The sequence below is a fragment of the Antechinus flavipes genome, chromosome 2 (genome assembly GCF_016432865.1).
Source record: "Antechinus flavipes isolate AdamAnt ecotype Samford, QLD, Australia chromosome 2, AdamAnt_v2, whole genome shotgun sequence".
Taxonomy (NCBI): Eukaryota; Metazoa; Chordata; class Mammalia; order Dasyuromorphia; family Dasyuridae; genus Antechinus; species Antechinus flavipes.
In genome coordinates, this window is record NC_067399.1 from 365,138,876 (window position 1) to 365,160,501 (window position 21,626).

General features: G+C 33.1%; 1 protein-coding gene across 2 annotated transcripts in view; it reads right to left on the bottom strand.

Annotated features, from left to right (window-relative positions):
• Positions 1-610: 610 nt before the first annotated feature.
• The window catches only part of FNIP1 (folliculin interacting protein 1), a 115,442-nt gene continuing 94,426 nt past the window's right edge, over positions 611-21,626 (bottom strand). The window contains exons 12-18 of one of the 2 annotated variants that reach the window (XM_051978212.1): positions 15,829-15,975; positions 13,063-13,232; positions 9,008-10,427; positions 7,582-7,750; positions 5,080-5,277; positions 4,856-4,971; positions 611-3,314 (exon numbers count right to left, since the gene is read on the bottom strand). In XM_051978212.1, the coding sequence (XP_051834172.1) occupies positions 3,236-3,314; positions 4,856-4,971; positions 5,080-5,277; positions 7,582-7,750; positions 9,008-10,427; positions 13,063-13,232; positions 15,829-15,975 (2,299 nt within the window). In that variant the 3' untranslated portion in view covers positions 611-3,235. Of the gene's footprint in view, positions 3,315-4,855; positions 4,972-5,079; positions 5,278-7,581; positions 7,751-9,007; positions 10,428-13,062; positions 13,233-15,828; positions 15,976-21,626 lie in introns of those variants that run through there. The other variant, XM_051978213.1, reaches the window with a different exon arrangement.

The window sequence follows — 21,626 nt, forward strand, 5'->3', positions numbered from 1 at the left end:
CTACTTTATTTAGGTTATGAGATATAAGTTGACAGATTTCTACCTCATCCTTACCCTTTCTATTTTAAAGAACTTTTGAATCAAGTTGTACTTAGCACAATGTATTTGAAGAAGCACCAACATATTAAGTTTATATCTTAAACTGCAGTCCTGCAATTAGGTTCCTTTAATTTAGTATTTTCTAAACTTTGTTCCTAAGAATGAGTTCCATGAAAAAATTTCAAAACTAGCAATATTTTCCTTTCTAAAATGTTAGCAAGGAAATGATGTGTGTATTAAAACATTGTGAAATGTGATTTTTTTTTAAGACAGGAAAATACTTTTATGAAAGTATGAGGTAATGAAGTGTATTCATCAAATATAAATTGATGTGTATTAGGTCACAGATACTACATAAATATGGCTAGAGGGGGTGTTTTCTTTGTTATCACGATTTTCATTATAAAAATTTCCTTTTGTTTTAAGACTCAGCTTCAAAAGTTAGTTGAAACAATATCCTTTCTAAATCACGGCACCCCAAAATAGTATAGAAACACAAAGAGATAATGGGATTTTAAAATCATTGTATAATACCTCTTATGATACACATGAAAGAGACAATATCAGTAAATGAATTGACATATGTATTTATTGCACAAATTTCCCCTGAAATTGGGAATGGTTATTATAATACAAGTGCACAATTGAGAATTATATACAAAACAAGAAACAATCAGTATGTACATTTGACCCAGTATTTTACACAAACCACTATCTAAATAATTTAGATAAAACAGAAAATTGTCATAAAACACCAGAACAGAGAAAAGTATGCAATGTGTAAAATCCGGGTTTTATTCACTTTTTGTATTGAGTATCCCAGTGTTTGTTGATTGGAACAAAAATAAATCTGTTTCAGTACATGTTTAGTGCACTTAACATTTTCATCGCTATAATTAAGACATCTTCATAAAGGAGGAAAATATTTAAAAATCAAAAAAGATTATATACAAAAAGAAAAAAAATTAAGTCAATAATACTATATGTTAAAGATCCCTTTTTCATTTGTTGTTACAACAAACAGGTTTCTGTAAGTACCATGTTTCATATGTACCATAAAATTACTGACAGGCTTAAAACATCTTTCCCACATTCATCAAAGTGGTCACATTGCAAGCAAAAAAGGAAGTATCTGACATTCTTCAAAAAGCAAAAAATTTTATCTTTAGTCTTTGGTAAGGAAAGACTTAGGACTAGGTAATAGTATTTTTAGAGAGTTCAGTTACTATATTTAGGTATTTAAGGGGACCAAGAAATTCTTTGAAAGATTGAAAGCCTTTATTTCCAGCAAAACTTCCCTTTTCAAGGAGTAGTAGGAAGAATGGGGGCCAACCATTTCTTACTTCAGTATCAAATTTCCCAGACACTCACATTCCTGAGATCCAATGCATATGGATAGATTCATTTTTCTTAGGAATTCAGAAACAAAACATCTATTTGGTGTGTCTTTTAGTGCTATAATAAAAAACTGTCACCAAAAGAGGGAAAATATGTACCAAATCCTCATTTGCATTTCTTTTCCATATTCTGAATTCCAGCAAAATAGTTTTTGTCCAGTCAAAATTTTCCAACATGCAATGGGGAAAAGAATTCAATTAATAGATGTCATAAGAAAAGGAGCCAAAAGGAAAAAAAAAATTGCTCCAATTTCATTTTAGCAACTATGATATCCAAGGGTTCTCAAGTTCATAAAGAGAGGGTTTCCAGTCATAGTATCTAGGTAAGTACCTAGTTAAGCAATCAGTTATGCACGCTAATGTCATCAAAACAGATTATTTTCTTAGTTTAACTGAGTATCTCTAGCATACATAAAAAGATCCAAGGCAAAGTGTGCTAAATAAACTTAAGATAAAAGCACTTTGCCAACCACAACAATATCATATTTTTCAAATTAGAAAGCAAGATGGATATGAAAAGCATGAATGGACTCATTAGACAACTGATGTATTTAGTAATGTGATGAACCAGGATGACTCGTTTGTTTAAATAAGCACTTAACTATAGTGAATCTTGTAGAGAAAAACAGAAACCAGCTTCATCCACAACTCTGACAATGCTTAGGTTAGACGAGCAAAGAAAAGACTGCAATGTAGTATTCAATTAAACTGAGGTAGTAGAGCATGTTGGAAATTTTATCCACCCATCTACTCTATTTACATTACATACAAGAATTTGGTTCCATATTAGCTTTTCTTATACTTAACACATCTACAATATATACAGACACATGACAATCGAATAATTGAAATCTTGGGAAACCCAGAATGACTGTAAGAGCAGTGGATGAGTACCATTATAACAGAATAGAAATTAAAATATTGAAAGAGAAAACCTTTTTTCACCTGAGCATTTTAAAAGATTACAACTTTACTTTTGCCAATGCTTTGGTGTATTTGATCTTTCTTCCTACCATTTTCTCACTATTTGTGGATTTAGGGAAGCAGAAAGAGCCTTTACTTACCAACAAAATAAAAAAGTATTAAGTTATATATTCTTGCTATTTGGAAACTCATACTCTTAAGTCTTAAAAGAAAAATGTTGGCATCACCTCTTTTTTAAAGTGTAAAATAAAAGTATCACTGTAAAACAAGATGCCAACTTTACCAACAATTAAAATTAGTTAAAACACAAGAAAAAAGGTTGCACTTGCCAATTTTCTCTTCTTCCCTCAGCTCTTTTAGGAAACCAAGAGATATTTATATGTACATTTGTGCATATGATATACACAGATCCACATGTTTTTCTGAGTTCTACATCATAAACAAATATTTTGAGAAACAGCTATTCTCCTTAAAGAAAATTCACAAGATGCTTCAAATCAGTATACCACAAGAATTTAGATTTAAAAATGAACTTTGATATCTGTGCTAGTGAATAATAGCAATGAATCACAAGGCATCTGTTCACCCTCATATTTCAATCTGTTTAAGTTGTAGACACATTGCAGTTATCATCTGATATCTGTACTTTTTAACAGACTCCTTCTTTTCCTATTATTTAATTCTGTTTCATGTTCAATTTTTAAAACAAATAAGTAAGTCAAAAAAGTCATAAGATGCTCGCAGAAGTCCCAGGCAGCTCCATCAGTGGATCAGTCACTTTTGATATCTCAGGAAGAAGTTGGTACAAGTATATAACTTGTGTCTGCCTCCTTTGCTTCTGCTTAACTTTATTAATGTCTTAGCTTGTAGACATTTCAAAGGAGTATCTGGGCAACATATGGAGAGTGAGTGCTTGCTACAGCTGCCAGAAGAGGGAGATCACTGGATTCAATCCTAAAACAAAGAAAAGATATTATAGTTTCCCCTTAAAATCAAGAATAATGCCATATTATTTTGTGTTACTCTGTATACAGGAGTACTGTATGTATACACACACACACACACACACACACAAACACACACACACACACACACGTATGTATGGCAGCTAGGTGGAGCAATGGATAGAAGACAGCCCTGAAGGCAGGAGGACTTGAATTCAAATTTGGTCTCATACACTTAATACTTCCTGGCTGTGTGACCCTGGGCAAGTCACTTAACCCCAATTGCCTCAGCAAAAGAATTAGTTGGGTCTACTGTATACAGGAGATCTATGCACATGATGAAAAAATTGCATTCAACAAACTGACTCAGAAATTGTCTAAACAAACCATAATACTTCTGAACTGAGACCTGATGTATTAGGATAAGAAATAGTATATTCTAAGAGATATCAGGATCTCAGACTATATGTTAACAAAAAGGGAAATGAAATCAGAGGTATGACAGAACTAGAAGGATAAAACAATTTGGTGATAATTGATCACTGACTTCTAGTTTATTCATTTTGAAGTCTAAGAAACCATTTTTTTTTTGAATTCTGCAAGTGAAAATTTTCTAGCAGCCTTATTACCTAACACATTTACTTCAGCATAAGGAATGGACAGAAGTATGTGTCTGTGGCAAAAAATGGTCTCTTATGAAACCAGAAAGTAAACGTTATTCTTGAAGTTATTTATTAATTCCTAACTATGTTTTCAACCTAGAATGAAGACAAGAGGGTCAACAACTTTCTGGGCAGCTGAGGCCATTAGGCATATGACTTTACACACTAGACAATAAGGCTTACTGATCCCAAAGCATAATATTCAAGTATGGTGAAAAACAACCCCATAGAAAAAAAGAAAGTGGTAGAGACCTGAGCAATAAAGTACAGAGAGAATGATTAATCAAACAAGGATTCAGCTATATAATGAACTGAACACATAGAAAAATAGTATAACAGAGCAGATGGAGAGTTGCTCTTAGAATCAAGAAAAGCCTTAATTCATGTCTTACCTCTGACACGTAATGGCTGTTTGACACTAGTTAAATAAGCACCTCTCAATGCTCTCTAGGCTACTCTCTGAGACCACATATTACATGTAGGGTGCTGATCGGCATAGAAGTTAGCCATTTCCTCATCTGGCATTCCCTGTATCAATGAAAGACCAAGTCCAGTTCCTAGTCCTATCTAAGCACTTCTCTTGAAAGTCAGTAGATTACATAAAGAAGGAAATTTCAGAATTAAGGCTTCTGACACATATTGCCTGAGTAAAGTCATTTCACTTTTCAGTGCCTCCAAGTTGAAGCTCATTTTCAGATCAGCATTGGTAAGGCAAGTAAGAATTCCCTAAATCAAAGAAATAATAGGTCCTGACTACTCTCCAATTACTGCACTACCTTCCTCCCCCAATTAAAGTGCTTATCTTACCAATAAATAAAAAATCCTTCCTAAGAAGAAATGAAGGCAAAAAGCAAACCTACTAAGTCAGTGTTGAACTCTGTGAACATACCCTAGCACCAGTCCCAGCTCTTTGACATGGACTCGCATCTGTCCCTTCAGATACTCAGATAGCATTTTGCTTTTGAAGTAGAGTTCCTGTAGCCGATCTTCCAAGTGCATGACACACTATAATTATGTTCAAAGAGAAAGAGTAAACAAAGCATGAAAAAAAAAGTCTAAATTCTTATATCTAGCAAACTCAAAAATGTCATTATTAATGCTAAGTATACTTACAAAATTTGGAGACAAGTTATGCTTGTAAAGCTGTAGAGTGGAATGAAGCAAATTGGAGACAAGACTAGAAACTAAAACTTCCTTTCCCAGCTTATTATCTGTTATTCGTCTCTGGCTACTGGCTACTTGTACAGTCCACTTATCCATGTCTGCAATAATACAAACAGCTTCTGCTATGGGTTCATCCAATACTGGATGCTAGAAACAAACAAAAATTCATAAAAAGATAAGACACCCCACAATGATTATAGTGAAATGAATGGAAGAGAAACTCCATAGAAAAAGAAATCAGCTATATGCATTCAGCTATTATGAAAAGATCTTTACACTAAAAAAAGGTTTCATGTGCCAAATTTTCTGATAAGTCTATTATAAAAAGTCTTTATGGGATCTTTCGATAATTCCATCCTTTAATCAAAAGTACACAGGAAATTTAAAAAATTTAACTTTCACTGTTAAATAGAAAACAATGATAGTTCTCTGTAAAGCCACTATATGAAAGCATATTTGATATCATGAAAATACAACAAAATAAACGATGACAAATAACAAAGACAACCAAAATCCTTTGGGATGAATATTCCAAATTAACTGCTGTGCTAGGAAGGCACTATGTTTAAGACCAAGAAGAAATGCATCTTCCCTACATTCTCTAGAATTCCCTTCATGAAGTCTGCTGACAGCATGTTCTGGCACATTTTTCAGCAACAGCACTCATTCAAGACAAAAATAATAGTGGTGGAGATTTTGGATACTTTTACAATGATATTAAATATTTATTATGTGATCTTCTGGATATTTTAAAAAAACCTGAGTTTTACTGTACTACAGTTTATTTATTTCAACTTAACAGGGGGCAAATACCTGTGTCAATGTGTGAGAGAAAAACTGAGAATAAATACATAAGTGAGAATAAATCTTGATGCAAACTTCCCTGTGATCTAGAATTTCTACATTTTTAATGGAAACAGAAGGATAAATATTATTAAAATATCCCAATGAAATAAGAGATTTTCACCAGATAGAACATCTCCAGGAAAAAGCTGAGAACCTTGATAAATTAATTCACTAAACCTCTTAGAAACTGATACCCCAAAACAAAAAATATCAATATTATAATTATATATGATCTGTTTTTGTGAAACATAATCTTGTTTTAATATCATTAACTGTTTCAAAATTATCCTCAAAGTTTAATATTTAAAAGCTATGTGGTTAATATTTTAAAATGTCAAATTCCAGAAAAGACATTTTTGATAAGCAGAAGCAAATTGATTCTGGATAAATAATGACTTAGACCAAGAAAAGAAATTAAGTGTGGAGAAACAAATTTATACTAAAAGCCTAAATTCTCAAGTTTTAATTCAAAACTTTGAGCCATGTAGGAATCCTTATATGTAATAAAAATTTCTTTCCTCACACCAGTGTTTCCCTCAATCTTTTTCAAAGTACTTCCTAATAACTTTTGAATATACTTTTAAGTACATGACTGTGTACTCAATTAAAAAAAGATCTAATTTAGTTTACCAAAAGAATATGTTGTAGGCTGTGCTACTTTGAAAATGGTATCTGAAAGTTAAATTTATTTAGAAACCAGAAGGGGGAGCTCTCTATCAAACTTTTGTTTATTGTTATTGTTGCAAAAACAAAAGTGCTACTGCTACAGACTAACACTCTATTATTCATGGTACAAGGGAGAATTCTTTGCTTCTGAAGAAAATTTTGATCCAGTAAGTTTTTCTGAAGAGATTCCAAAAGTTTTATTAAGAAAGCACTGGGGATGAATTAGTATCAGAAATGTCAAACTCACAAGTCCATGGCTGGAAAAGGATCCAAACTAAGCTATAACTGAGAAATGTTTAACAAAATAAAAAAAAAAAATACAATACAATATGGATAATGGCAATTTGTGGTTTTCTAAGCCAACATGAAACCCATAGGGATCTGTTTTTATTTGCATTTGACATCACTGCTTTCAAAAAATTTCCTTTACTACTAAGACTAGCCCAGTAGAAAGAACACAACATATTTTTGAATGATATGACTGATTATATTACTTTAAGGATTAAAGCACACCATTTACATTTAAACATTCTGGCATAGATTTGTATATTTTATTTTTTTTTTAAAGGTTTATCATTGTGCATCAAAAATAGTTCTGGACTTGGCAAAAGGGCTTCTGCCCTTTTTCAATGTTGTTCTTTTCTTAAAGTAGAGTAGAAGACAATTAGTAATCTTTAATCTGTAACCAAAAGTCCAGTTTTCTGGTGAATAATTGGCAAGATCTAGCCCATTCATTCTCATTCTCTTATTAACGTTGCCAGCCAGTTTTTCTCCATTCAAATTTTACTGCATATCTAAAAAGTTCATAATTTCAAATATTCTATAGAAATCTCACTTGAGGTAAGACCTTTCACATAATTTCTGCTTCTGTTGGATAATGTGACTGAAAAATAACATTTGCTTTATTTGGATATTCATATTTTGAATATAATAAGTTACCTGCACAGCATGGGACAGGTCTGACACTAAACACTGCCGAAGTTTCTCATCATTTCCTATTCCTTGCAAAACAAAATCAGGTACATAAGATGAACAGTAGCTACCTAGCAAGGACCTTCCAAAATTGGCAATGCTGGGCTTGACAGAGCTCACTTCAATTAATTTTGACCTGAAAGAAAGGTCCAAAACAGGCATGTCTAATTAGGAATATATTACATACATTTTACAATTCAACAAAAACGAAAGTTTTACTATTTCTTGTTTTCCAACACCATCAATTTTCCATTGTCTGTGTGTATGTATGTATGTATGTCTGTGTGTGTGTGTGTGTGTGTGTGTTCATTAAAGCAAAATAATCACCGCTTTCCAAATATAATGTATGAACTCACGATAGCCATAAGGGAGAAGAGTTCAGACTGCTTTTATATATAATTGGCAAACATTAATACGAGTCTCAATGATTATAATAATAGCAACTTACATACATATAGTAGTATTTAAGGTTTGAAAGAATGTCTTATACATTCATTATCTCCATTTAATCTTCACAATTATAGTAAAAGTTATTACATCCCTTTGTTATAGATGAGAGATTCAAAAAGGTCCCATGGATGATAAAAAGGCAGAGCCAAAACTCAAACCCAGATTTCTGTCTTAAATCCACTGTTCTTTCCATTGTTTCATACTGTACCACACAAACTGCACTTTATTGGCAGTTGTCACACATTTCTAACACACTCAATTGAATGGAATGGCCAATATCAGGAAGCTAAAAATTCAGAATTCGATCAGCTGCTTGGTTCTCTTTCCAATCTTTGACCTGAAGCAGCCTTTCTAGCTGCTGGCCTCAGTCACACCTATTTTTAGTTGTAAACCAACATCTCCTTCCTGGCAGGTTGAGAGGCAAGTAGGGAAAGTACTAGATCTAGACCTGAAGTTAAGTTCTGGCTCTACCTTTTCACCTATGTGAATGAGCCTCAATTACTCTATCTTTAAAATGGGGCTAAAAATACCCCAACCCACCTTTATCATAACATTGTTGTGAGAAAAATGCTTTGTAAACTGTAAAAGTTCTATAAAAATACTAAATGTTTCATAATTATCCAGCTCATTCTCTAGTCATATTCTTGTTTTACTCAGTGATTCTTAATCCATAATAAAGCATGTGTGTATATCCTATAGCTCTGGTACAATGCTACTTCCTTACTCTGCCACTCCCAGAAAGCTTTTTTTAGGGGAACAAAAGAGTCAAATTTTAATAGCTGCTCCCCATGAATGACTACACAACACTTGCATGGAGAATATGTTCTAGATATTTATCACTCCCTAACTACCTGCAGCTAAAAGCTTTTAGATGACATGATCTCATTCTTTTCAAGAGAAGATATTATGCATAGGATTTTGACATTAAAGGTTCCTCACTTACCCAGGAAAGGGTATTTCATCCTCTTCTGCCCAGTCTTCTCGATCTCCTCCAAAATAGTTACTACTCTGTCTGGTCATATCATGACCAGCATCTTCACTCTCACTGTCACCAAGAGCACTATCTGAACTTTCATTTCTTGGAATGTCCCATTCAGTTCCTACGGCAATTTTTCTCTCCGAGATCTCTTTGTCCCCATGGGGGACATGAATAGACTTTGCATCTCTTTGCTCGTGCTTAGGAAAGCAGGTTTTATATGAATCCTGGTGCACAGATTCCATAAATGTACAAAATTCACTTGGTTGTTTGTTATTCTTGGTACACAGTCTTTTAGAAAAATCTAACATATTGCTCTGGTGTTCTAAAATATCTGTGCTTGTTTTAACTGGAACATCATCAATAGTCCTGGTTTCAATTGAGTCATCATTAAAATATTCATCAAATAAGCTCATGTTTTCCAGATTTGAATGACTCCAATTTGGAAGTGCACTGGAAACTCTGGGAAATACTTCATGTACTCCAGGATCCCTGATTTGGTCCTCAACCACAAGCTTAGTTTCATGATGCTCAACAGCAGTTATCCTTTTTTCCTTTGTTGGTTTGATGTGATGTCTTATGATCTGATCTACAACGGCCTGACTTCTGATTTCTGTGTCTGAATCAGGTGACATGGAATCGCCAATTAGGAATGTGACCTTTGTCTGTGAAGCATCACAAGAAAATGTGGTAGGCATGAGCTTATCTGGAGGTTTCTTTTCCACAGCTATGCCTGTTGATCTCATCCCTTTGCCTGACTGGCTGCCTGAGTCCAGTGATTCCTCACTTCTCCAGGTTTCTATTGCTGGCTCTAGTCCTGAGTCTGCCAATACACATTTGTCTACTGGAGCAGATCCTGTGCAAACTACAGTCTCTAACTTGGTGTCAAGGCAAGTTCGCAATTTATCTCTGCACTGCTTAATGTCAACAGCATTTTCTTGGCAACCAGAAGGAGAAATTATCCTGCACTCATCTGAAGAAGTTTCCAGCAGCTGCTGAGAAGTGCCTTGAACATTTTTCTCTTCTTGTGAAACACTCTCTACATTTTGTACAACAAATGGACATTTGCAATATTTACAGTCACAATGTGGAGTTCCTGTTTCTTCTGAATCTCTAAAGAGCAAACTGCTTTTGTTTCTGTGCATTGTGATAAGCACATATTCAGATTCCTCGACTTCCCCTTTTTCTAAGGTTGTGGTAATAATTGTTCCTGACATGACTATGGCTTCATCTTCTCCATTTTCTAAGAGATGAGTCTCTTGAAGTTCAGAGCATCTTATGAAATAGGTAAGAAAATAAAGCAGTCTTTGGACCATGTCTTGTCTTTTGCCAACCACTACTGTCCTTGCTAATCTTACTGGAGAGCCAATTGCACCATATAAGTCTCCTGCAATGAAAGAAACAGTTAATAAAAATTCCTCTATTTTCACAGTGTGCCTACAGCAGTGTCAGCACAGTACTTAAGTCAAACTTTTGACTTTTCATTTAGCAAAAGCTTTTAAAAATAGCAAATGAGGGGTTTTCTATGCCGGTACACAGCATAAGCCAAAATTTAGGAAACTGGTCTTAATTACATGGAGAAGACCCAGGATGACAGAGCCCTGGAAGATAAGCCACACAGCTGCTTCAACTCTAAAGTAATAAAAAAGATAAGAATGAAGTTAATTCCCTTTACCTGGTTGGCCTGAAATCTCTCAAGATTTTCAATGACTCGGAAATTCCTATCTCTAGTTCCTATCTTTTTTCATGAGAGCAGGTCCCTAACAAACAGAAAGCTACAGGTATTCATTTTTCCTCCCAGTGTAGTCACTCTAAAATCAAAGGGTTCTTACTTAGTTCCTCATGTTTGAATGGGGCAGAGATAGGAAGAAATGTTAATTAAAGAGGTAGAAATGAAAGAAGGCAACTGAAGTTCAGATAGTTTGGCTCTTTTAAGTTTTGGTTCCATGCTAAACCTAGGTAAGCATGAAAATCATACCACTAAAGTAAATAAGTAGAGCATTTGGGCCTCTTGATCAGCTTTCCACAGTTGTGCTGCATAGGTACCATAGATCATATTAAGACTACAGATGACATAAAAAAACCAAAACAAAACAAAGACACAATACCATGCATTTAATTCTGACATATAAGGATTCTGCAAGTTAACATATTTGAAAAGGAAAAGGACCCTTACTGGAATAAAATGAAATGTATTGGTGAATGTCTTGATTAGCATTCTCTCTTCTTTTTTGTGGATTTTCTGGCTTTTGCATATTTATAAATTACTTTGCTAAAATGATGAAAATACCTTTTTTTTTTCTTTCACTGATGAAATTGCTTGATTTTAAAAAGAAGGCACACAAACACAATTATATGGATAAAAACAATAAGATACTTTGCAACTATATTCACTAAAGAGAGCACCTTGAGGAAGCCTTCATTAGAGCACTAAGAGTCCTTTGAGGCCACTACACCCTGATGATTAGCTACAATTATCAGTGAATGTTTTAATTCCTCCCTCTCTATTCTTACCCTTTTATGTGACCATCTAGCCAGCTCAGGCTTTCATGTTGAGTTACTAAATAGACAAGAGAGACAGCTACTAAAGTTTCATGTCACAAGCATGTTGAGGACTCAATGTAAGTTATTTTAAGAATTTATAACAGAAAAATAAGACACATATGTATATATACACATATATCTATATACACATATAAACATAGACAGACCTCTCTATCCCTCTATTTTAAATGCCTACCAAGTAAGAGGCACTGTAGGGAGATACACAGGATAATAGTTGATGGAACCAAATGTAAACTGGGGCAGTAACAGCAGGGAACTTAAAGGGTTTTTTTTCCTTTAAGGGGGGAGGGCAGATGGAAAAGGGTGGAGAGAAGAGAAGGATGCAGACTTAGAATAGCACTTTTATTTTGTTATTAATGTTTCAGAGATGTCTACCCTAAGCTATAGTTCCTTTATTTTCAATTCCACATAAATATCTTTATTTGGACTCAAATGGTTAAGAAACCATTCTTAAAAAGAATTTAAGAAAATTCAACATGTGCCAAACTCCCTGCCACAAACCTTACTTTTTCTACTAACAACCTAAAACTTTAAAGTCATATTTAACTCTTTCCTCTCTCTAACCACAAATCATTTACCACTTTGTGATTCTATATCTTCACTACCCCTTCCATTCATCTCTTTCCTCTTTATTCACAGTACCACCACCTTAATTCAAGTCCTTATTACTTTCTCCCACTATTCACAACCTACAAAAATATTCTTCCTAATGTACATGTCTTATCTTGCTCAAAAACCTTTATTCCATTTTTAATAGGATAAAATGCAAACTTCATACCTTGCCCTTCATAATCTGCCCCCTAATCTAGTATGCAGTACAGCAGAAAGAAGAGTGCATCTGGAGCTAAAGGACGTGGGAGTCAAATCAGGACTGTGCTACTTGCTAGCTGTATAATCTTAGATAAATTAGTATAATGACTAGGTTTCTTTATCTTTAAAATGAAGGAGTATGACCAGATGATTTATTCCTTTCTGGTTTTAAAACTTATGACTATTTCTCTACTCTCAGTTCACACCAGTTCATTTCTGGCATTCCATAATAAGCCAAATTGAACTAATTGTTCCCTGATATCACTTCCCATAGCTATGCATTTGCGTAAACCATCTGCCATGTTTGTAATGGATTTGTATGTTCTATCTTTCTGTTGAAATCTTTTTTCTTTCTTCTTCCAAGGCTCATTTTAAGAGCTATCTTCTCAATGAAACACTTCCCTGATTCCTATCACATTCTACCTTGTATAAGTAGGTATACAAGTCACATGTACATGTCATATGCTTTCTATTAGAAAGCAGGTACTATGCCTTTTTTTTGTTGTTTTTACATGCCCACTATGTAACACAAAGCTTTGCACACTATAAAAACAATATAAATGTTGAGTCAAATGTTTCTACTATGAAATGACCAAAAAAATGTACATATAATTATGACATTGTATCAAGATTCTCTGAAGACATACCTAATTGTGCCCACAGTGGGTTATAGGGATGAGTCTTTGCCAGCATGTCCACACTCTGAGAGGAATGTTTTTCTAAAAATATTTTTATAGGTGGTTGTCCATTAGGCATGACTGTTGGGACCCAGGCAAGGTGATTGGTCAGAACAGCTGTAAGGAGAGCTGGTAAGAATCTGAAAGGCAAAATCATTATATCAATCTCTATCCTTTGACCATATGATAATGGAATGTAAAATAATGCTTGTAAAGAAAGGTTATCAATAAAGATCATACAGAATTAGCTACCACAAAGATCCTTCAAATACAATGGTCCTGTTAGAAATTATCTTAAAATATATTGTGGGGATGCAACTATTTTCAAGAAATATCGAAATAGAGAGTATCGTTAGGATAAAATATAAAGTATTCTATTGAGCTTTGAAGCCCTTTACAACCTGGCCCAGATGTTCTTTCCAATTTCAATAGATACTGTTCTTTCTATCATTCTATGTGATCCACCAAAGTGGTCTTCTCTCTATTCCTCACATACAACACTGCATTTTCTATTTCTGTACCTTTATAATGGGCTGAACAACATATCTAGATGTATTCCCTTTTTACCTCTATCTCCACCTTTTCAAAGAAAGCTGTGCTTCTTTTAAAGAACAGCACAAACATTCTTATTCAGAAAGATTTCTTTTAGCAAACCTTTTGTAGGCTTAAAGTTTAAAATGTATGATGAAGGGAATCACTGCTGAAGATAAGGTACTAAGGGAAATGTGATAATGAAAAATCAAACTGATTCTAATTCCCTTTTGTAACTGATACTGTTCTGTATCACCATCAACAGATTGTAAAGTTACCTAGGACACATTTTTTGGTCTTTGCTCTGAAGTCTGAAATGAATATTAAATATTTATTTAATTAAATAAATTTATTTATTATTTGGGGGAGCTTGCATTGTGGGGAATTCAATTGTGAATTGCTATGGGTAAATATTATGTATTTGTTTCAATATGTAAAACATATTGAAACAAATTTTATGAAAAAAAAGAATTGCAGTTTTTATTTAGAAACTTTCTGATGGGGATAAAACACTAGAAAAACTTGGGAAATACTTTTAATTCTAATGGTAGAATAACAGTAGATAAGAAAATGCTCATGTTTACTAAAAAGGATCATCCATTCAACTGAACATGTACTGTGATGCATGTTAAGAAATGCCTTCCCATTATTATTGGTAGTATTTATGTTCCACTCAGTGGTAAGACATCTAATCATTAATCATCTAAAGGACTATATGTTACATGAGATTACAGAAATCTTAAGAAAGGACTGAAGCAAGAGGAAGAAAATTTGATATTTTGGTTTAAAAAGAAACAGACAAAAGAAGGGAGGAAATATGCACATCATTTGGTCCTGAGAAGTAACAGGAAAAAAATTAGTGGGTTAACTTTTTATTCCTTGGGTGAGTAGAAAACAATTCTTAAAAATAAGTTGAAAATTAATAGATGTAATTATTGCAATAATAACCCCTCATCTCCATAACTAGCATTTTACTCCAGAAAAAATAATTTCATGACTTTTTCTCAGGTGCTCAAATGACATTGTCATTAATGAATGGACTATCTAATTGATGGAAATGTACTTTTCTGAGTTGCAAAATGATACAAACTATTTGAACAAAATCATTTCTTATACCTACAAAGGAGATATCATTTCTCAGTCATTCATTTGGGCTCTGGGATTTGTGAAAAGTATTTAAAAAAAAAAAAAGAACATATGAAAACAGAATATATTCTATTTAGAACACAATCTTTGAATAAAATAACTGTTTTTATTTTTGTATTCCCTAGCACCTATTTATGCCTTTGCACATGAAAAACACTTTTGTTGAACTGGATATATCAGAAAGGTTCCAATCCCTAAGACCTTAAGTAATTTTCTTGTTCTAAGATTTTTCATGAATAATATTATGGATAGAACTTGTGGTAATAGGTCTTATTTTTTTTGTGACCCCATGGACTTGTCCATGTTTTATTTGACAAAGATACCAGAGTGATTTGCCATTTTTTTCTCGAGTGTGTTTCCATTTTACAGATGAGAAACTGAGGCAAATAGTAATGACTTGCCCAGGTTTCCTCGGCTACTAAGTGTTTTGAGGCCACATTTGAATTCAGGTCTTCCTGATTCCAAGTATTCTATTCTCTGTGCCACCTAGCACATAGTAACAGATATTTTAAAACAAAATTTATGGTAATATATGGAGAATTCTAATTTATTATATATACACACTATTCTTCCATTCAAGTTCTACTCCATACTGTGGCATGGGAATGACTTCTTGAGGATTATACTAACTCTGATAGGTATGCTATAAGAGTAAGCAATGTCTTAGCTATAGGTTCAGAAATAAAATGAACGTCTTGGCCAAGTAACTGGCTAGCTAAATTTGAAGAGGCTACTCAGCAGACTGTTTGAAAGGTGATGAATTTTTTGGCTATAGCAACTCTCAAAGATCATCAGAGGCACAAACTAAACAAGATAAAAAGAAATTATATTAATTATAAAGATTATGTTTGATTTTCTTGTAGTTTTATTACTCATATCTGACAGTCTACATAGCTGCTCAATAGTAAAACGTTGACTTCATTAAAAAGAGTGTTAATAGTTAAAAAAAAAATTGAACATCTTAACAAATAAACTGGGATGCTAGTTTAAAAAAGTCAAGAAATGAATACATAAGTATTCTTATGTTGAATACTTATGTTGAAAAAAAATTGGACATACTGGTTTTTGGAAGCATTTTCCATTAGAAAAGTGAATTCTTTCATGAAACGATGGCAAAGTTGATTCTTTTCAGAGATTCCAGACATCATTGTGAGCCAGACAGGTTCTCCAATTCGGGGCATTGTGTAAAGATTGCAAATTGTTGTTCTAAAAAAGAATTTTAGATAGAGAAATTAAAATTTTTTACAAATGTTCAAAAAAGACATTTTATTTTCTTGTATCTTAACTCCTAAAATATAAAACTATAATCTCACAAACTATAAATTCACTTCAAAAAATTTAAGAGATTACTCTTGCTTAGGTGTAGATCTCAAAATTATGTCTAGTATTCCCTGTTCCCTCTTTCCCCATCCAATAATAAAAGTTCCATTTCATTTAGAGCCATCTCCACTCATCTGGGTCTATAGCTTGCCACTGCACTCAGATGGCTCTGGAAGGGACAATGAGGCAGGTGACCTGGCACGGCTATCTCTCACTTAAATCCAATTCTCTTGCATGTCAAGGCATCACCTTCCTGACGTCATGGGCCTCTTTGAAAATAAAGGACAAACATCAACAACAATAACATTCATCATGCCTAGGACATAAGCATAATTGTTTTGAACATAAGCATTTAATGTATGTTTGCTGATTGAACTAAATGTCAAGGATTGGTCTATGGGTTAGAATCTCAAGAAAGGACACAGAGGTCCCCGAGGACATGTTTCAGAGAAAATGACTTGCACATTTTATATGAGTTTTGCCAAAATTTACTCCTCTAGGACAAACAAACCTCAATATATGGTAAAGGAATTTCATTTTGTTTTAAAAACTACTCTCTCCAATTTGGAACTATACCCAAAGGGTTATCAAACCGCACGTACCCTTTGATCCAGCAGTCTCACTACTGGGTCTGTAACCCAAAGAGATCATTAAAAAAACAGGAAAAGGATCTACATGTGCAAAAATGTTTGTAGCAACCCTTTTTTGTAGTGACAAGGAATTGGAAACTGAATGGATGCCCGTCAATTGGAAAATGGCTGAATGAGTTATGGTATGTGAACATAACAGAATATTCTTATTCCATAAGAAATGATTAGACCAATTTCAGTAAAGCCTGAAAAGACTTGAATGAATTGATGCTAAATGAAGTGAGCAGAACCAGGAGGTAACAAGATTATATGATGATCAACTGTGATGGACTTGGATTTTTTCAACAATGAGGTAAGTCAAGGCAATTCCAATAGTCTTGTAATGGAAAGAACCATCCTCATTTAGAGAGAGAATCATGGAAACAATATGGATCAAAGCACAGGATTTTCACTTTTTTGTTGCTGTTTGCTTGGTTTTTTTTTTCATTTTACCTTCTGACCCAATTTTTCTTGTGCAGCATGACAAATATGTTAAGAAGAATTACACATGTTTGAAAATATGTTAAGAATTACACATGTTTAACTTAGATTGCTTGTTGTCTACAGAAGATAGAGGAGAGAAAAGGAGAAAAATTTGGAATACAAGATTTTGCTAAGGTCAATGTTCAAAATTATCTTTGCATGTATTTGGAAAAATAAAAAGTGAGTTTAAAAATAAAATAAAATCTACTGTCTTCCATTTCCATTTAATCTTTTTTCTATCCAGAAGATATCAGAAGATAAGATGCTTCTTCTTATTGCCAAGGCTCTCTCTTTCACTTGTGCCCTTAATTCCTATCCCTTTCTATTTCTTCTGGTACTTAATCTATTAATCAAGTTCTATTTTCTATATTTTATTGACAAAGATTCCTTTTCTTAAGACTCTTCCCATGCCTACAAATATGGCGAAGTCTCTTTGCTCTAAAAATAAAACAAAACAAAACAACAACAACAAAAAATCCTTCTTCTTCAACCTTATTATCTCCTTAAATGTTGGTGTTCTGTTTCCTCTTTTAATTGCTAATCTTTCCTTTTTTTTCTTTCTATTTTTTTTAAAGGTATTTACCTTTGCTAGATTTACTGACTCACCAACTACTCACTTTTCATCCCTCTGCAATTTGTCTTCCAGCCAACTCTCTTCTGAAATTGCTCTCAACAATGATCCTTTAATTGCTAGGTCAAATGGCCCTTTTTTAGTTCTCATTCTTTCTTGTCCTTTTAATAGCCTCTGATATTGTTAAATTCTCTTTCTTTGATAGGAAGAGTTTCTCTTCTTTGGCTTAGGTCTATGGTATTCTTCTTTCTGGTTTTCTTATTCGTTTGAAAAAAGTCCCACACTTTTAAAAATCAGTTTTCAAGTCCTATTGAATCTATTTCCACACTGTATCTTCTAGGCATAATAATCTAAATATATCCTTCTTCAGTTATACTATCATCACTCAATATCAATTCATCATTATATCTTGTCTAGACGACTGTAATAGTCTCAATTGGTCTCTCCATCTCTAGTTTTTTTCTTTTTTTAATCCATCTTTCATACAAAAGTAAAATTAATATTTTTAACATGATTACTCACATTACTTCCCATGGCTCCCTACTAACTATGGATTAAAAAACCCCCTCAAATCCTTAGTTTGGCATTTAAGGCTTTTAACAGTTAAACTACTATCCTGTCAAACTACTTTTGTTCATATAATTAGAATTAGAGTGAAATTGCACTACTGACCATTCTCTCAATAATCCAGCTCCCAGAATAGGAATGTACCCCCCCCCTTGTTGAAACATTTTCCTTCCTTTAATAATTAGCTCATGTACTACCTTATACAAGAAGTGTTCTATGGTTTCTATTTCCCAAAATACTAGATCTTTTCCTAAAAATTTTCACAGAATATTTCTTTTTTGTCTTTATTGCATTCTAAAATCATACAACTTTATATGCTGCACACCCCTGGATTTGATTGTAAGCTTCCTGAAGGTAGATACTCAAAGAATACCTTTCATGTGCCAGAATCTTAATGTTTGCTGAACTGAGATGAATCCAAACAATAAGAGTCTATAAAAGTATATGGGATATTCAGTTAAGGGACCATACTTTCTAAAGCCTCAAAAAGAATAGTTTAAAAAATTAAGTATCATTTAAGGCAAGAGGGAAAAGCGCCATGCCTTTAGGCTTCACATTATGAGGTGCAGCCAACCACAAAGCTCATAAATAGACCCATATGCTCTATTACAACAATAAAATATGGCCAAATATTTGCCTCTGGTTAGCTAAGGAGAAAAAAATAAAACCTTGCTTCCATCTTAAACTCAAGATATTCCAAACCATGTTTTTGTGGAGAGGAATAAATGAGTCTTGTGACATTATTTACTATTCTGGTAACTCTGGCTGCATCTGTAACTGATAGTGTTTCCTCCCAGCCAAGCAGATTCTCTTGGCAGCAAGCCAATAATCATGTGACTTCAGTAAAGGGAACCCTCAATTCCAGATATGTAAATAATGGTCCTGAAACCAAGGGCAAGGATTTACTACTCTGCTGTTGTAAACAAGAAATAGAAACAGAATTAACAGGCTTGGATTCATTCTTTTAAGCAAATAAGGGGAACTCTTAAACTAAACTATTTTTGAAATGACATAGTTCACTCTATGTCTACAAAGAAATTTTAAATGAGACAAAAAGGACTGCAATATTTTGAAATAAAAACTCTGACTCTTCAGTTCACATTTTTTTTTCATATAAGATTAGAAGATTTATAAGTTCAGGAAAAGACATTGTGATTAAAGCATGAACAGCTTAAACTTTAAATGCATTAAGAATGATTTCCCTGCCTCAAAAATGATATCACATTAATGAAAGACATAATTTGTAAGTCACTGTTAAGTAACATTAGAATGCCAAGTTGCTATATCACATTTTTGTTTCAAAATTTTAGCTATGCAGTAGCATATAAGTTAATTTATGTGGAATTATATACAACAAAACTTCTATAAACTATCCAAATCACTGTAATTACATAGTTTTCAATGTTATCCCCATATTTTATGTGTGCTTTTTATGAGAATTGGTTTGACATGTGTCCGTTTCAAAGAGTTGAATTTTATTTTCAGATATAATCTGAATAAAAGGCAAAAAATATCTTTAACTAGGATAGATATCCTGAGAGAATTTGGGGAAACTTAAAATATCAAGAAAACTTATGCTCATGCCATTTATAATCCTATCTGTCAGACAAGCTCAAAATTGTGTGAGAATAGTCTTTACAAATGTGTAGGAAGCATTATTTTAGAAGCTCCTATTTTAAAGCATATAATATCAATGGTGAATAAATAAATTAACAAAATTTAGAATTTCAATCAATTAAAAAGAATTCTGGAAACACTGAATCTCTAAGTTGAAACAGATTTCAAAAGTCATCAAGTCCAACCCATATCCAAACAGGAATTTCCTCTAGAACATTCCTTTTCACTTTGAAATAATGGAAAACAATACCTATAAGAAAATAACCCACTCTGCCTCTGGAGAGCTCTTCTTGGATATTTCTCCATTGTTCTTTTTGTTGTTTGTCCTTCATTCTTGAAAGACAGCCATGATATCAAAGAAGTGATATCATGACATGCAAAAACTCAGTATTTCCCCATACACATAGCAGAAATCTATTTCTCTGAAAATTCTACCTGCATGTTTAAAGTTTTCACCTCTAATTCTTGAGCTGTATTCTCAGGAAAGTTAACAAAATGAAACATAAACATTGAGTGGATAACACACCTGTACCTACAGGATACAGACTGTGAAAAATAAATGTCATAGAAATGACTTTTTATTAGGTGAAAGATGAGAAAGAAAAGAAAAAGAAGGGATAGCTATATTATTTTATATCTCCCAAGAGCTAATCAGAATAGCTGTGTTTTTGTAGTTTTGATTCTATTCTAAGTATTAAAATTATAGACTAAAGCATAAATGAACCACAATTAAAAGACAGCAATCATATAATCTCAAATTGGATTATTCCCAAAACCTTTCTCAGTACCTAAAGAATATAATAATTTTAATATCTTGAGCCTAAAGTGGTTCTTCTTATCTGTATATGTATGCCTTCACAAAATTAATAAATATTTGATAGGAAGCCAAGTTACATTTTTTTAAAAAGGTGAAATAAAAAAAAATCATCATTTTACTTAATAAATAATGTAGAATTCATGACTTAGAATCACATAGAAAGTATCTTAATTCTATTTATAGATAAAGGAAGTATGTGAAGGAACAATGATTTTTGTCACCCCAGAGAAATTCAATGTTGAAACTCCATTCAGTTCAAACTCCTAATACAGATCACAGATCTGCACTGTAATTCATCTGTTACTTAAGAGGCTGCATGATGGATTCTATAACTAGTAAGTATTAGTGTGGGATTTAAACCCAATTCTTCTCGAATCTAAGCCTAGCACTCTAAGCTCTATCTAAAACTGCCTAACATAATACTATAAATGTTTTAGTATTAGAGAACAGATCTGATTTCAGGTTCTCTGATTCTAAGTTGTAATCTTTCTATTGTACTAGCTAACTCAAAGGAATTTTTATTCCATTCAAAAATTCTCTCATTATAGCCTCATTATTAGGCTTTAAAAAAAAACCTTAAAATTTTGAACTTCAAGAGACAAATTTCTGAATGAATTGAATTAACTGAATTTAATTAAAATAAATTAATTTGAACTTATTAAAAGTTTCTGTTAACCGCTAAGGACACAAAATAAATGCTGGGGGGAAAAAACACAAAATGAAATACTTCATTCTTTTTAAAAAACTTATACATTCCTGGATGTATACAACATTTACGCCAAGAAAATCAACTACAAAGTAAGAGAAAGAAGAGAGCACCACTGGGAGTAAAGGGAAAAATTAAAGTTGAGTT